At 39.6% G+C, this 16,715-nt stretch overlaps 1 protein-coding gene across 1 annotated transcript; it reads right to left on the reverse strand.

The window, feature by feature from the left end:
* Window positions 1–3,653: 3,653 nt before the first annotated feature.
* On the reverse strand, window positions 3,654–15,723 carry LOC139737842 (store-operated calcium entry-associated regulatory factor-like). Its single transcript, XM_071648516.1, has 9 exons — window positions 15,617–15,723; window positions 12,482–12,576; window positions 11,896–11,988; window positions 10,066–10,176; window positions 8,328–8,434; window positions 6,988–7,086; window positions 5,547–5,807; window positions 4,698–4,855; window positions 3,654–3,707 (listed from the first exon to the last, which is right to left on the reverse strand). The coding sequence occupies exons 1-9, from the start codon at window positions 15,702–15,704 to the stop codon at window positions 3,682–3,684; spliced, it is 1,038 nt and encodes a 345-aa protein (XP_071504617.1). The 5' UTR covers window positions 15,705–15,723; the 3' UTR covers window positions 3,654–3,681.
* Window positions 15,724–16,715: the final 992 nt, after the last annotated feature.

Raw genomic sequence — 16,715 nt, forward strand, 5'->3', positions numbered from 1 at the left:
CGCCTGCTCAAGGTCGTCAAAACACCTGCCTAACAGACATGATCAAAATTCTGGGCATGCGTATTTGGCTGGGATTTGAACCCATGACCTTCTGACTGCTAGATGGGCATCAGCTCAAAATTTGGGGGATTCATATTCATATTTGAAACATGCATAAAAAATACCTCTAAAAAGATTATCTCACCCAAAGATCACAAGTAGTAAATCGACAACACAGAAATGTCATCCTGGTTTGAGAACAACTTTAAAACTTGGCACAAAAAACAAATATTGAAAAACTGAGAAAAAGATGTGTGGCTAGCAAGTGGCCTCAAAGAAAAGACTACTGTAAAACATGATATATTCGCGGCACAACATTTTCGTGAATTGGAGCCGACGGCCTTTTTTGTGGCTTGAAAATTTCGCGAATTGCCACTGGCGTTCAGTGCATATACTTTGTAGTGTAGATGAGAAATTTGGCGTGCATTTTGATTTTGCGAATCTTGGCGCTCGCGACATTCGCGAAATTAAAATGCACGCGAACATTCCTTGTTTTACAGTAATCATCATATCCATTAAAACCTTCAAAACACAAACAAACTGCCAATCTCATTACTTTTTATTTTTCCTCTTTTCTTCTGTCCAGGCAAAAGTATTTTACAAGATATACTGTAGTACAATTGTATACACAAGTTTAGTGATTTTATGGTGGCCCTGAAGTACGCTCGACAACAGGTCATGTGCGCCGTGAATTTTGCGACCAGGTCGCGAAATTCGCAATTTGGGACACCAAGTTCGTGACTTGGAACGCAAATTTCATGACCAGGGACACGAACTTGGCGACCGGGGACGCAAAATTCGCGACCTGTGGTCGCAAACTTCGCGATTTTGAATTCGCGACCTAAAGTCGCGAGTTTCATGACCACAGGACGCAAATTTTGCGTCCCAGGTTGCAAAGTTTGTGTCCCGGGTGACAAACTTGGCGTCCCAAATCGCGAATTTCGCGACCTGGTCGCAAAATTCACGGCGCACATGACCTGTCGTCGAGCGTACTTCAGGGCCACCGTATGATTTATCTACAACAGAAAAAGTCCACCATTTGGGGGAACCAAGAAAAAAAATAGTCATACATGTACATATATATCCTGCATTGCACCATACATATTATACACAAAATGATTTGTCTTGAGAAAAAGAAGAAGAGATTAGAGTGTGCAAAATTAACACAATGCTTATGAGAGCGGAGTATACTATATATACGCCATAGAGAAATGACAATACAGTAATACTCAAGGTAATAAAGACTCAAGTGAAGTACACTATTATATAAAAGCATCAGAGTGTTAAAACTTGTGCCTCTTAGACCAATATTCCTCTGGGAAATATTGTGACCTTGAACCACAAAGACAGGAAATATATTTTTCTATCTTTGAATCTGAAAATGACATACTGATTTCTAAAAAGAGCAAATGAAATGGAGGAATAGAGTCTCTGTTGAAGGCTATCAAATTGAATTCCAATCCACATTATTTTGCCGATCTACAACACCAGAACTGTTTCACAGGCTCTAATAGTACACGTTGTATTAGATAATATAATTATGCCAACATTTGACTTGTGTCATAAACTTGGAATATCTTGCAGTAGGGCATGACCATCTTTGCCCATTCTGCAAATACAAGATGAAACACAAAGGTACACAAAATGTGTGTACAGTATCAGTTGTATAATGCCTACAGCAGGAATGCACAAATAAAGGCAAACCAATTTGTGCTTTACCAGATTCAGTGCAAAGTACTAACTTCACGAAACGTACATGTGTACCACTCTTGCAGCATAAAAACCTCACAATTGAATCCATACAACAAGAGCATAATAGTAATAATGAATGTTTATGAGTGCAATGGACAGAATATTCCATGAGGTGAAAGATAAATGTAACCCTGCATCACAAAATCAACAAAAAGTCGCCAGACATAGATTTTTAGTTAGGGGCAGATTCTTAAAGAGCAGACTCTAAGCTTTAAAATGGTGTACAACTCAACTCAAATGGACTACCTAAATACTAGAAAGAAAGCACACACTCTGGAAAGGTGTGAACTGAGAAAAGATGCTCTGAAGTATCTAGGGTTTATTCAGGCGCTTAATCTTTCACCAAGCTGCGCTAGCTGTGTGATGAAAGGGACAAACCACAGGATGTCAACCACCGGAGCAACAACAATGAAGGAATTATCAGATTAAGCTGAAATTAAGCATATTCTATCAACACATTCTGTCCATGATTAATGCCAACTTACACAGCAGTAGCATTGTCCTTTCAAAAGTTATTAGACTTAAAAGTGAAGAGTGTACAAAGGATTTCACGAAATGAAAAGGGGCCTCTAATACATACCTGATCATTCTATACTCTCCCAAAAAAACTGGTTGTAGAAAAACTGCTGAAAACACACTTTCCTATTTGTGTTATGATCCCAACTAAAGAAGAATGTAGAAGAAAGATAGCTCTTTCAGAAAACATAAAAAACTGAAATTGACATAATTGACCCATTTCACCTGTTTTGAGTCCTGACATGAAATCATGGGGTGTGACTTTTTGATTGTTTTGTGGTGCACGGTCACAAATGATCCATTCAACGAGGCACAGCCGAGTTGAATGGATCATTGATGTCATCTTTCACCGAATGAAACGTTCTGTCCATTTCACGAATGAAAACATTTCTTATTTGTTTTATGTAACACATAAAATAGATCCTTGTCATTTGATGTTTTATGATATTAGAAACAAGAGAGAATGTGTGGGATTTAAGATTGAGGGAGTGCTCACTGAGCGGCGTGCGTACGATGGAGCAAATCGTATGGATCCAAGATTGCACGGCAACTGGTGTCACAATTGCACGAATGATGACGTCAGAGTAAAATGGGACCAATGATCAATAGCAAACAACCAATCAAATGACACGATCTATCTAGGTGTTATATAATGCTTTCTTCAAAGCTCCATTTGCTTGCTACAAAAATGTACAGACCACTAGCAATGCATGTCCACTTGATGTCCAAAACAGTATGGGCAGCATACCTGCCTCATTGTGTACATATGTAGTAAACCTGAAAAATTCACAAACATGATTCACTGTATATATTTCAATATGGCATGCATTTGTATTAAAATAACTTAATTGACAGCATACACACATGTGAGTACAGTTACAATAATTGTAGCATTGGAATCACAAGAAAACAATAAATGCAAACTATTTTGATAGTATGAGTATCAAATGGCTTTCTCTGCCACCTACAGAAACACACTTTTGCTCTGAGTAATTATTATAACACACCAAAAGGTCTGATAATTCAAACATGACATGTAAAAGTTAACAAAGTGATTCAAATACAACACACACAAATTGAAATAAGTCAATAAATATATTCAGGAAACAAGCAAAATGACAGAAAAAAATTGTTTCTGTCTTTGCTCATGTTTTCACAGCTGTAAAAATTCAGAGAATCTAATAAAGATCTCTAGATGATGATTTTTGGCCCTGTGTTCATTCTAACAGGAGTGCACTGTATAGTGCCTGAAAAAAACCCCAACCAAACAAACAAACAAACAAAACAACAGTTTGGGAGTCTGGATGATACTTCCCAATCAGTAGGTTTCTCCAGTATTTAAGACAACACTGCAGCAAAGGTCTACCAAGGCTTTCATCGACGTCGGGTTCCACCAAATCCTGTGTAACAAAAAGATACAGACTAAAGTTATCAGAATGTAATGTCATCTGAATACTTTAGAATTGTATTATTCCAGTGACTGCTTACTGATCCTGTATGTTGTGCAGACCTTTCAGCAAGAACATTATTTTTTTTTCTGTGAAGACAGCAATTGCTGGATTGTGTGGTATCCACTTGGAACAACTCAGAATGCTCATTCCACGACTGTGTATATGGGATAAATGGATCAAAGCCAACTGTACTTTTCAATACACCCATGTATGAAATGTACATGTCTGTAAAAGGAATCAGTGGTGACTTGAAGAGTTGAAGGTAACAGCAAAAGCATAGGAGTTTCCATTACAAAGTTATAAATATCAATTGTATTGATTCGGGTAGAGAAGGTTTGAGGGACTATCATCATGTGAAATGTGCAAACTGAGTATGGCTGCCAGCCTTTATGTCAAGAAAGTCTTGCAGGTACAATATAACCTCTGATCTCTAATGACCTTTGACATGAGCATGTGACCCTGGACAGCAACCAAACATGGAAATCGACTGAGTGCATCTCTGACCATGTTTTGTCACGCATGGAAAAACAGTTCCAAATTTATTTTGCCTCAATAAGAGTCCTGCAGATGAACTTTAACCTATGACCTGAAATTCCCTTTGACCTCATTGTGATGCATAGCATCAAATTATAGAAAATGCCCTGAGTGCATCTTTGACCCAAATTAGGTAAAAGAGGATAAAGTAGATGACCTTTAGTATTTGTGATGGCACAACAAATGGACATCAGTTGTACACCCATTTTGATCCCTTGGTCACTCTTGCACTTTTAGTGCACTGAAGCAAGGATCTACATGTAGTATCATTATTCCCATCAAGTTTCTCTGTTTATTAAAGCAAGAAAATACCTGTAATCAGACAGAGACCTAAACCATCAGAACACTGAATCTTGTATCTTGAAACAACAAGTCCAAGTCAGCCTACAAATGATGTTTACTCACCTGAGGCAGTACGAGTGCCAGTGCTTCCGCCGCCGCTGAAACCCCCACCAGACCCACCCCATCCCGAGGAGAATCCCGAGGAATGGCGAGGGGTAGAGAAGAAGCCACGATGGGGTCTGGTGTACCCCCCGTACCCTCCATAGCCTCCATAGCCACGACTGAAAGAATGTAAAGACATCACCAAGATGAATGAGAAGATGTGTGACACACATACTGGGGGGATAGCGATTATTAAACTTTATAGCTATTCCCATTGAGGGCACTATTCCATAGATACCTATCCTGAGAGGGAACATTATGAACAGATCTATCAAGAGTTTGAAATTGTTTAAAAGATGTTAATGAGGAATGATATTATAAAGTCAGGAGATGAAGTAAAGGGACATAATGCAACATCACCCAAACAGCATTTTAAACCTTAAAGTTAAAACATTCTATTCCTGACAACAGCAGTTATTATCTCTTATAATATAAGGCAGGGTTATTCGAAGTACTTTGGTATTTCAAGAACTATGTCTAGATGACAACATGAACTTTCCTTGGTAGCCATATTTGTAGCATGACCAGCAAGCCCAGTGCTAGCCATATACAAAACAAATGCAACTTTGGTGTCTTCTCAACTCATGCATGCAGTGTGCACCTAAGGGGCACACCCAAAGGGCACACCCTAATCATAATACACATTGCTTCCCTTGTTTATCATCTGAAATTGCTAATACCTGGTTTTGTGTTACATTTTGTCTTTGCTAGTAGTACAAAGGTTGGCTCACCACCTGACAAGGGGGAAGAGAGAGAGAGAGAGAGGTTGTTTAACCCTCGAAAAAATACCTTACAGCAAAGGATTCTTACTTCCTGTTTCCAAAGAGGTAACCAAGGAGACCGCCAGCAGCCGCGCCTGTCCAAAATCCACCTCCACCTACTCCCCCTCCACCGGTGCCTGGTGCTCGGTAGGTACCCTGGCTGTACCCCTGGCTACCGCTGCAGCTATCCCCTGGGTAGTTGTCACTCCTGAAGCCGGGCGGAGGGGGTCCACCACCTCCCCCAGGACCAAACCCAGACCCCCTCGGACCAGGGTAGCCATCGTCAGAACCAGAACCAGTTTGGCTGGCAGTGGGAAAAGGTGGAAGTCAAGGATAAACTAGAAATGTCGCTATGGCGATTAGTATGCCTCCGCCATAATGCATGATTCTAAATTGGCAAAATATTTAAAATGACATGTTTGTCACAAATGTGTTGAATGTTCACATTCCTTGACCTATGTTTAATTGGATGAATAGGAGAGCATGTATTTGGGGATTTAAGAACTTTAACTTGACTTTGACCCTTTCATAAGTTTCTGCATTGAGTAATTTTCAAGGCATGGAGAAAACAAGTGCAATTTCTGTATTGAACAGTAAATTGTTATCATTTTCATCCGGCCTTTGACCCAAAGATTTATAAGAGAATCACTGTCAGGCAAAACATACATAAATATATACTAAGTTTCAAGATAACTTTCAATGATAAGTTTCATTAGGATACCTCAAAAGGTTTTTTAGTTACGCTGTCCACAAAAATCATTACGGATGGACGGAAGGACGGACGGACAACCCGAAAAAAAAATGCCTCCACCGCTACTTCGTGGCGGAGGCATAAAAAGTCTGATACTATCACATCACAAACTCTATCATGTTCCAAGGGACTGCACCTTAACCTCTTGGAGACTAGAGCCAAGTATACTTGGGCAGGTGTCTATGAGAAATACCTTTAATATATCAAAATCAGCTCATCCTCAATGGGTTCATCTTTATTTGATCAGATCCTACAACGCAATATTTTTCGATTAACTAAAATTTACAATTCAAGCTGAACATGCAGTCTATACATATGGGGCAACGGTGAAAAAAAAGTATATTTAAAATAAATCGATGAAATAGCATACAGATATCTAAAACACTGGTATGTTACACTTCATTAAAATACTGTAGAAGTGGAAATTTTCTTGGTGTCAAAATTTTCGCGCATTTTGCGCTACCAGAAACTAGCGCGAAAATAAAAGCATGCAAATATTTTTGCATGCCATATGTTCCATTTAGCTGATGTCTTGATTCTGTGGAATTAAAAACATGCGAAACTCTTCTTGCCTGGCCGAGTGCAAAAAATTTGTTGCGCGAAAATATCGACTTTTGCAGTACATGTAGTCAACTACAGCCAACAAAGACTTAAAATTTTCATTACTTTTGTGTTTGATTCATTTTCATTCTTTTCTTTCTTTCTCTTTTTTTTGCTTGATTGAAATTGAAAAGGATATCTGTTGTGCGAGTCTGCGATGCAGGTTCTGTACATGACGTAGATCATCACTCCAACAATGGCAAGAAAGACCCAGTCAGTTCCCCCAGACTTCTCCTTACTGTCAGGTGGACAGTGAATGAATGGGAATGATAAAAAAACAAACAAACAAACAAATATCAAATCAATTTCAGGTTTGCACATACACAGTCAACACATACCAATACAAACAAGCAATACCACCAAACTAATCGTATACAATGCAGTCAGAAGTAATGAAATAAAAAAAAACACACAAAAATTATTTTGAAGTTTGCACACACGCATAAGACATACAAAATTGTATAAACACACACAATAGCACCAAATCAACAAGCACACAGTGTGACCATAACAACACACACTACTAGAGTATAAACTCAAGATACACGACAATGTGTACTTCTTGCATATAACAGCAAGCTTGACTTCAAGTTGTACCTGTTCATTTTTTGTTTCTGTAACAATTCTCATAAAGTAGAGAGAGAACAGATTTTGCCCTTGGTCTAGACGTGATGTGAAAAATGAGTCATCACAACTACATGTACTTCAACACTGCATGAGTAAAAAAAAGAAATGGATTAAAACAAAACATGGACAAATCACTAAATTTCCTGTGCACTGATTACTGTATACGCCTAATATTTTGCGAGGTTTTTATTCTCGCAAATTTTGCGAGTCAGGTGCTATTCGTGAAATTAAAGACACGCGAAAATATCGACTCTGATCCCATTGTGGATGTGACATACGCGTGCACACTTCTCCGTTTAGTACAGGACTCCACGATCGCGAATTTAACCACTCGGGAAATCGTCGGGAATTCCCGATTTGCGAAAATTAGACTCGCAAAATATATGGTGTATACAGTAGATTGTGAATCAAGGTGGGTGAGAGAGAAGAAAAAAAGAAAAGAAAAGAAGGAAAGGAGAAACAATGCACACATTATATGTATATGTGACCCGCTACAGCAAAAGGATCCTAAAGTTGCTGACGGGTGAGCCGAGAAAATCGAGTTTGAAATCAGATCACCAAAATCTGTCAAAACGTTTGGATTTCTGTTTGTACATAATTTTGTAGTCTAATATATCTTCTAACATCTGCCGAAATTTGGAAGCTAAATGATAAAAGGAAAGGCCTGAAAATAGCATTTTTCTGGGCCATGATTGGCTCGCCCGTCAGCGACTTTAGGATCCTTTTGTTGTAGCAGGTCACATATGGCTGCTATTTGGCCACAACACAAAAACCCTACCCAGTGAGCAAATATGATAATGCATTTAAATCATGATGCCTTCAGCATCTTCAGAACATCTACATACAATGTACCTTTTGTAGTGATTGTATGAATTGTCTTCACTCCCATAGTAGCTGTGTTGGTGGCCGTACTTGTTTTGCTGCATGCCTTCTTTTGTGTAGTCCAGTGTGTATTCCAGCTGCAAAGCACAAAAATACAAATACACATTTATTTCTGATACTCGCAAGCTAGAAGAAGTAATAACAGAAACATTAAATTAACTGCATACAATGTAAGAAGGGCAATCATAGACAATTTTAAACAACATTTAATAAACAAAAATGTTATCTAACTCATAATTCCTTTTGCCATGTACAGTGTACAGTAGGACAGAATTCTGGATATCTCATATAGGGGATCAGCTATCGATAGCAAAACTTCCCTTCAAAGTACCCGGATGTGCTGGGAAGGGTATTTCCGGTGCTGGCGTGCTAGTTGGCGATCGATGCATATGCGCATGTTTTATAATGTATATCAGGACAGATGTGTTTTAGTTGTTTTTGAGATTTTGCTGTGAGGGGGGATTTGGAAGGGGGAGGGGGAATGGGGTAGGGTAGTAAGAGGGAAGATGGACGGTGGTAAGGGTGGTCAGGGTGGTTTGTGTTTTTTGTGGTTTTTTTTTAAAGAACAAACTTCAATCAATAGATATTGATATTTAAAGTTGGATTGAATGAATGTTGAAAAGAAAGTATTTTTGAGTTAGTGATTAATTTAATAAATTTGTAATGTAATGAAGGAATAAAATTAAAAAGAGAATGAGGGATTAGTAGTGTAAAAATAGGAAAAAAAGAGATGTGTATATGGATTGTGAAAAAAATGTACTAGAGTTTATCAAAATGTATGAATTGATGTTAAGTTTCGGTATGAATTTCGTTTCCATTGATGAAATTAATGATTATGAAACTGGTGCAGAGAGTTTTGTATAAATTTGTTTGTACATTGTGATTTCCATTGATGAAGAATAAAATACTCTTAAAGAAAAAAAAAATGCATGGCAAGCCGGCTGGCTTTTTTGCTTTTATACGACTTTATCAGTTTGCGTGCTGTCCAAATTCGATCTATGCGACACTGTTTGTAATTATTGATTTCACCTCAAGCAGTTAAGCTTGTTTGTTTTTTTTCAGGAGCGAAGAGATGGGGTTTTCCTGCGAGGCAGCCTTGAGTTGGGCAGATGATGCCAAGTGGAAAAATACGATTTACGATGTTACCGGAAGTGAACTTCCCAGCAAAAAATACCCGGATGTTGATATCGATAGCTGATATCGCTGTATATCGGCTATATGTGATATGGAGAATTGATGAATACATGAGAGGTACTCTGGGTGAGATGTGGACAATTTTTGTTTAACCTTTCAGTAACTGAAGATTCTGTACATAATGGCCTTTTGTTCCCTGGAACGTACAAGAATATTAGTTCCATTTTTTACAACTTTCTCAATTACGCAAAATAGATCACTGCATGTTTATTTTTGTCTGTTATCAGTTAAACTTATACTTGAAAGCCTATTAAGACTTTACCAAGAGACTTGTGTGTCACAGAAATAATTCTGACATACTTTTGATGCCCTTTGACCTCTTTCAAATAATGTAACTAATTATTCTACATGAAAACAATAAAAATTGTTGTAACATAAAACTATTAAAAAACAAAAAAGGACGGCCAGTTTGGGTGGTTTAGGGAGTAGTCTGACCAGCAGTTTTGGTCGGTTCAGTTACTAATGGGTTAATCTATTCTATGTATTCATTTTTATCTATATGTTTGTTACTCACTCCGCACGAGCCCCTGAGGACATAGTCATCGTCCGGCGAGGAGTATCCCTCACAGGTCACCTCAATCTGACCGAAGCGGTAGGCATTGTCCATGTCAGTCTTGCATTCCCACTGGACAATGTGGAAAACAAAATGATGCTTAGACCAATGAAATCATGTATTATTTGTCAACATGCAGCTTAATGTCCAGAATATATTGAATATACACAGTATCAATCACCCACTAAGCACAATCCCTCCAAACTCCTAGAATCCTGTATGGGGAAGACCTTGAAGAAAAGCCTCTGTATGAAAGTTTATCCACTCAAGTTGTGTAAGGGAACGGTATAAAACATAGAAAGAAAGACTGTCTTCATGGTGGGTACGACTATTTCCCTGATGTCCTGGGGCCACCTTCCTCGAGTCAAACTCTGCTTATGAAGACAATTCCCTGCATTTCCATTTTTTTTTAAATAAAATCTATTCTATTAGAGTTTTGCCTGTTAATGTACTATCATTATGATATTGCTTTGCAACTTTAGTTTACATTTTTCTGTGACTGTCTTACCTATTCTGCAATACTGATGAATTATGCAGATGCCTGTTAAATTTCTGATTATACAGACAATGGAATAAAGAAATACAACTTCACTTGAACTGAATGGGACTGAACAAATGCTTATCCAAGTACAATAGAGTAGTATGATGATATTACTTCTAATGACATTTCAACTTTGCGTTTGTTTTTGCATAATTATTAACCATTTATGGGCATACGGCTACAAGTCTTGGAAGATATTTCCCAACCGCAAATTGTGGCATGACTTTCAATGATTACACAGTTAAATTATGCAATATATGACAGCATACTCACATATTCCCATTGTAGGTCAACAAAATTAGACTTAGAGGTATTCGTTTGCCAATGCATGCAACACCAAACACAAAAGCTTCGAAATGTCATCTACATACCATCACAAGAGATAACCAAATGTTACAATGAACAGATTTCCTGTTGAGTACAGGTTGCTATGACTTTAACCCACTGAGGACGAGTCCCACGTACACTATACTCAGGCAGGTGCCTGAGGGAAATGTGTGTTAGCAAAATCAGTCTGTCCTCCACAGGTTAATCCTATAGATGTGGGCTTTGAGTGCCAATTGGCACAGAAAATCCCCATTGAGTTATTGTGCATTATATTCCACATACTACGAATGTTGCAAGAGGATAGGTCCAGAGCTGATCACGTGATGAAGCGTAGTTTTGCCCATCACATCACCAGAGAAGAAAAGTTTGTTACACTCTATGTTGATAGTCCCTTTTGTTTCGCTGATCTCCACACAGTCCACACAGTCCTAACGCAAGATGAGTACGCCCGAAATAAAAGTGCGTTTCACTGTGGACTATCATGTGACCTAGGTCACTTGATAGTACACAGTGCAATGCACTTTCCCTTCAGTGCCACGCGGTGCACGTAGCAAATTCATTGTTTTGTCATCTACGTGCACACGTAGCCTAAGCCCTAAGGATGCCTAAAGACAGCTAAAATGGTTTCAGATGTGGAATAAAATGGGAATTTCTAGGACCCTAGATGTGGAATATAAAGCAAATAATCAACTTTTAGTTTCAGGCAATGAGACAAACTATCACTTCCTCGGCGATCTGAATGTGTACGCCATCTTTCCTCAGCTGTGCTTCGGAAAGATAGCTACATCCAGATCGCCTCGGAAGTGATAGTTTGTCCCATCACCTTCACCAACGTTGATTATTTGCTAACTGTCCAAAGTCCCTGGCGCAGACAGGATTAACCCACTTGCAATTTGCTAAGAACAGCATCCATCAACATGTACCTGGACATCGTAACCATCGGAGCCCCTGTTATAGCACTGGACAACCTGGGGTGTGAATTCATGGCAGCCAGCCGTGCCTCCCACACACTTCAGCTAGAGAGAGAGAGAGAGAGAGAGAGGTGAGACACATAGCAAGGTCAAAGGTCAAAGACCAATATTAAAATAATGATACTACAGATAATAATGATCATAAAAGATGCAAATAATAAAAATTATAACACCAATACTTAATAACATTGATTTGTAGTGAATGTGCTTCTAAGCATACAAAGTTGAAGTACCGGTAATTACTGAATTGAAAAAATAAATAAAAAAATTAGAAATGTTACAAACTGAGAAGAGAAAGATTTATTAAAGAGCAACAGCAGAGATCAAAGTTTAATAACGATGATAATGATGACGATAATAGTGATGATAATAATAATTACAATGATAAATAACATCCATTTGGTAATTACTGTACCTACATAATGTGTATTAATACAACAAGGATGTTACTTCCATTTAGGTCTACAGGGAAACGCTGAAGAAACATTAAAGGATATATCATGACACTTTCCCACGGAAAGGTGGTTGCTATGGATACCTGAGGTACGGGGCTAGATCGTCTGGCTGCAGTCATCTTGCCATTATGCAGGGTGAGAACTGAGACATCCTCGAGACGAACACGGTCACTCTTGCCTGGTTGGTAGTTGATAAAATCAAAGCATTGAAATAAAAATCTTGCAACATTTGTACACTGGCTGGGTAAACACAAAACACCAGAGAGCTAACTGTACATGTACTATTATATTGATAAGAAGACAAAGTCAGACAAGACAGTGCATAGTGACAGCTAAGGTCTACATCACACACACTGTTTTTGTATCCACACTTAAACCTTGATATCAAATTCTACAGATGAACAAAAAGTATGGATACCACACAGTGATTATTAATATAATACCATGTGCTATGTATCCAAACAAAATACAGAATAATGCAACATTTTTAAACTGTCTGTCTGGAGTCTTTGTGTGTTTGTTTGTTTGTTTGTTTGTCTCTGTTTTTGTTTCACTCTTACGACTCTCCTCTAAGGCTCTGTATAATACTATAAGGGGATTCCATGAAGTCAGATAGATGGAGTCTCTGCGAACACATCGCTAAGTTACAGACAAATCTTTCAGTGGTCAGTCAAACTCTACTGCAACTTTTACTGTACCATAGTAGATCGAATTATTTAGTAAATATTTAATACATTTTTATAGAGTCTTTATTAACATGTAAAAATTTAGATCTAATTTAATCAATAATTCAGGTGCAGAGGCAGACTCCACAGTCGTACATGAAAAAACATACGCCAGCCATCAAATTCTTGCAGGATGGGAAGAATACTTCACGCAGCTTTCAACACCGAAAGATCTTCCCCCATGTCTAATAGACCAGGAAGTGAGTATCGTGGCGAAAACCCTACAGAGAACCCAACTGCGTCTCACCACCTCACACTTAATTATGATGCAATATGTAAGTTGAAGGCAGGAAAAGCTGGTGGGCAAGACCAAATCTGCCCTGAGCACATCAAATGTGTTGGGCCCATCGCACGCCTCATCCTCGTGCAGGTATTCAATTCACTTGTATACCACTGCCATGTCCCAGCCAGCTTCAAGATCAGCCTCATCTTACCTGTTCACAAAGAAAAAGGGAAAGGGATGAATGACCCCTCCAATTACAGGGGTATCTCTCTGACATCCGTGTTCTGTAAACTCTTAGAGCTGCTCATAAAACCACACATAGAGGAGACTCTTCGCAGATCGAATGTGCCAGATGAACTGCAAAGTGGATTCCAGGAAGACCACTCATGTATGCTACTGGCAAGCACTCTTAACATCGTCATTGAGAGTAACTCACTCAACAAGATGCAAACCTTTGTGGCCTACCTAGATGCAGCGAAGGCCTTCGATACTGTATGGCACAATGGCCTGCTACTAAAGCTCTTCAAAGCAGGTGTACATGGAAGCCTCTGGCTACTCGTGAGGAATCTGTACGAAGGCCTGACGGTAAAGGTCTGGTGGAACGGCAGAACAAGCAAATCCTTTCATGTGATGCAAGGGGTCAGACAAGGCGGAATCCTATCCCCTCTCCTCTACCTGGTATATCAATGGTCTCATCACAAGACTTCGGGACTCTGGGCTCGGCTCGTCTGTACATTCTATCTACATTGGTATACTGGTTCTGGCAGATGATGTTGCGCTCGTGGCAACGTCAGCAGAGGAGCTGAACAGCATGCTCCAGATAGTGTATGAATACTCCACTAAGTGGAGATACACTATCAATGCTGCCAAGAGTGCCGTCATCATCACTGGACCAGGACCTCAGACAACACACCTGTGGCAGCTTGGACCAGATACCATACCACAGGTAGACAAGCACCCCCACCTTGGTATTATCCGTTGTACCGGTAACCATGACCCCAGTCCTAAGATGATATCCACGGCCAACAAGACCCTGTACGCACTTACAGGAATAGGCACCTTCCGCATGGGACTCACACCAACTGTCATAGCATCCCTTGTCTAGGCGATTCATGGCTGCCTTTGTGAGGTACATTACCTCCGATCCGTAGGCCATACTCAGGCTGCTCGGGAAGATGATCACACTAACATCCAACAGGGTCGAGTACCGTCTGTTCCAGCACATGCTGTGCCATCACCCAGGCTCCAAAACAACCAAAGCCTTCAAGACCCTTCTTCAACAGTACAACCTTCCACCCTTAGAAGATGTCATGAACATGCCCACCACTTTCCAGCAGTGGAAGAGGATCACCAATGCGGCAGTCCTGGGTCACAGAGAAAACAAATCCAAAGAGGCAATGGCCACCAAGTCCACACTTTACCTCCTCAGTTCCTTGGACCCCGCTCAGGTATCTACCCTCCTCCCCGCCAGACTGGACTCGCATTCTCTTCGACAGGCAGTACCAGTTAAATGTCAGCTGCTTTGTGGAGTCTATCCCACTAACACCTGTCTAACTTTGGTTGGGAAGCTACAGAACACTAGATGCCCCTGTCAGATACCCAAAGATGAGACCATCACTCATCTCCTTGGGGAGTGCGAGCTGTACGCCAAGGAGAGGAAGATCTATATCTCTCACCTACCAGAAAGATTGCAGAAATTGCTCTCCCAGATGCCCCAAGATAAGCAAGCCACATTCACTGCCAGCCTAATACTCGCCGGAACAAGTGACCCCAATATTTCCCAGGAAGAAGCTGCAATTTTGCACATCAACTCCCTTCGCTTCCTAGCTGCTATGCATGTGATCCGCTCATCCATGACATTATCACCTCTTCATACTTGCTGCTTAATATGTTGCTTTCATCTTGTCTTCCTCATCTCTCCTGCTCTTTTGTTTTGTTGTGTTGACTCTTGTCTGCTGTCTCCGGCTTGACCCATGACCACATTAGTACATTGCAACCATTTTACTAAATTTCTGCGAATCTAATGCAGTTCTCCAGGACTGGAGGAAGTCAACAAAAGAAGAAGAAGAAGAATTCAAACATCTAACGTTAGACTATAGATCTAGTCTATACATTCTTATAGGTCTAGACTAGAGTCTAACTGTAACTCTAGAAATCAAGTTGTAACATGTTAAAATAATGGCAATGGACCCTAACGTACATTCTGTTAAAATTTGCTTGTTAGCTATTTCTTTTTTACAAGAAAATGTACAATTATGAATCCAACTCACCGAAACCAAATGCCCCAGAGACGAACGACGTGTCGAGAAAAAGCAAAAGGCAAAAGAAGAATGTCGAACACTGGACGAAGAATTTCATCCTTGCCCGACACGTTAACATTTGTGTTGGGAAAGGCGATTTATACGTGCTTCTCGTGCGAACAGGGCCTCAGGGCGACCCAGGCACAGAGCCGAGGCGAGGCACCGCGGCTGGGGGCCTGGGTTCATGCACTCCCGCTTACCGGTATTTTCAACGTTATTTACGAACTTCGTTTCGGGACCAAACTCTCCGTTTTCGAGGTCCAAAGAAATAATGTAGTCCTTACCCTCTATAGGTATTAATTGTGAAAACGGTCTTTAACGGTAAATGTACACACTATCTGAATTTCTGACCACAAATTCGACGTAGCAGATTTTGACTGCAGGATATTTATACGCTCTTCTATAGTACATAATACATTGCGTAACCATGTTTGACGTACGCTTTGCATTCATTGTGTACCTTGGCAAGGCTGACGTGTTACTGTATTGTTGAGCGCTGTTAGATCGTGGCAGTAGAAGCCAAATCTATACTCTTTGACGCCAAAGAGTATCTCGAACTGAACGCCTAGCAAAACTTCAAAACAGCCCAAATAGTAGATTTGCTCATAGGCTGTGCACTAGTTTCTTGCTATTTTCCTTTCCAAAAAGAAGCCCAACACTGCACCGTCACCATTTTGCGTCATGGCTATTTTCAAAAAGTTTCTTGTGTTTGTGTTTACTAGTAATTTCTGAGTGATGCAATGTGTACAATTTGTGGTTCAATCAAAGGAGATAATGTCCATCAAATACTTTCATTTTTGTTTGAGTTTTGAGAAAATTGTAACAGCGTATTAAACTATTTACAGAGTTATTTCTCTTATGTTTTTCAATAGATTTAGACCAATGGGCCCTGATCACTAAAGCGAAAAGGACAAAAAAAAAGGCAACATCAATAAGCAGACGTTACTTTATGATAAAACCTTTGATAATTGGCCTAATATTCATGATAATAATGGTAACAATAATAATGATGATAACGATTCTACAACAGCATGATCAGTGATAATAACAATAATAGTCGCTTGGTATA

Source organism: Diadema antillarum, unplaced genomic scaffold (genome assembly GCF_040938485.1).
Source record: "Diadema antillarum isolate AM-2024a unplaced genomic scaffold, OU_Dant_1.0 seq00000708_RagTag, whole genome shotgun sequence".
In the NCBI taxonomy this organism is placed as follows: Eukaryota; Metazoa; Echinodermata; class Echinoidea; order Diadematoida; family Diadematidae; genus Diadema; species Diadema antillarum.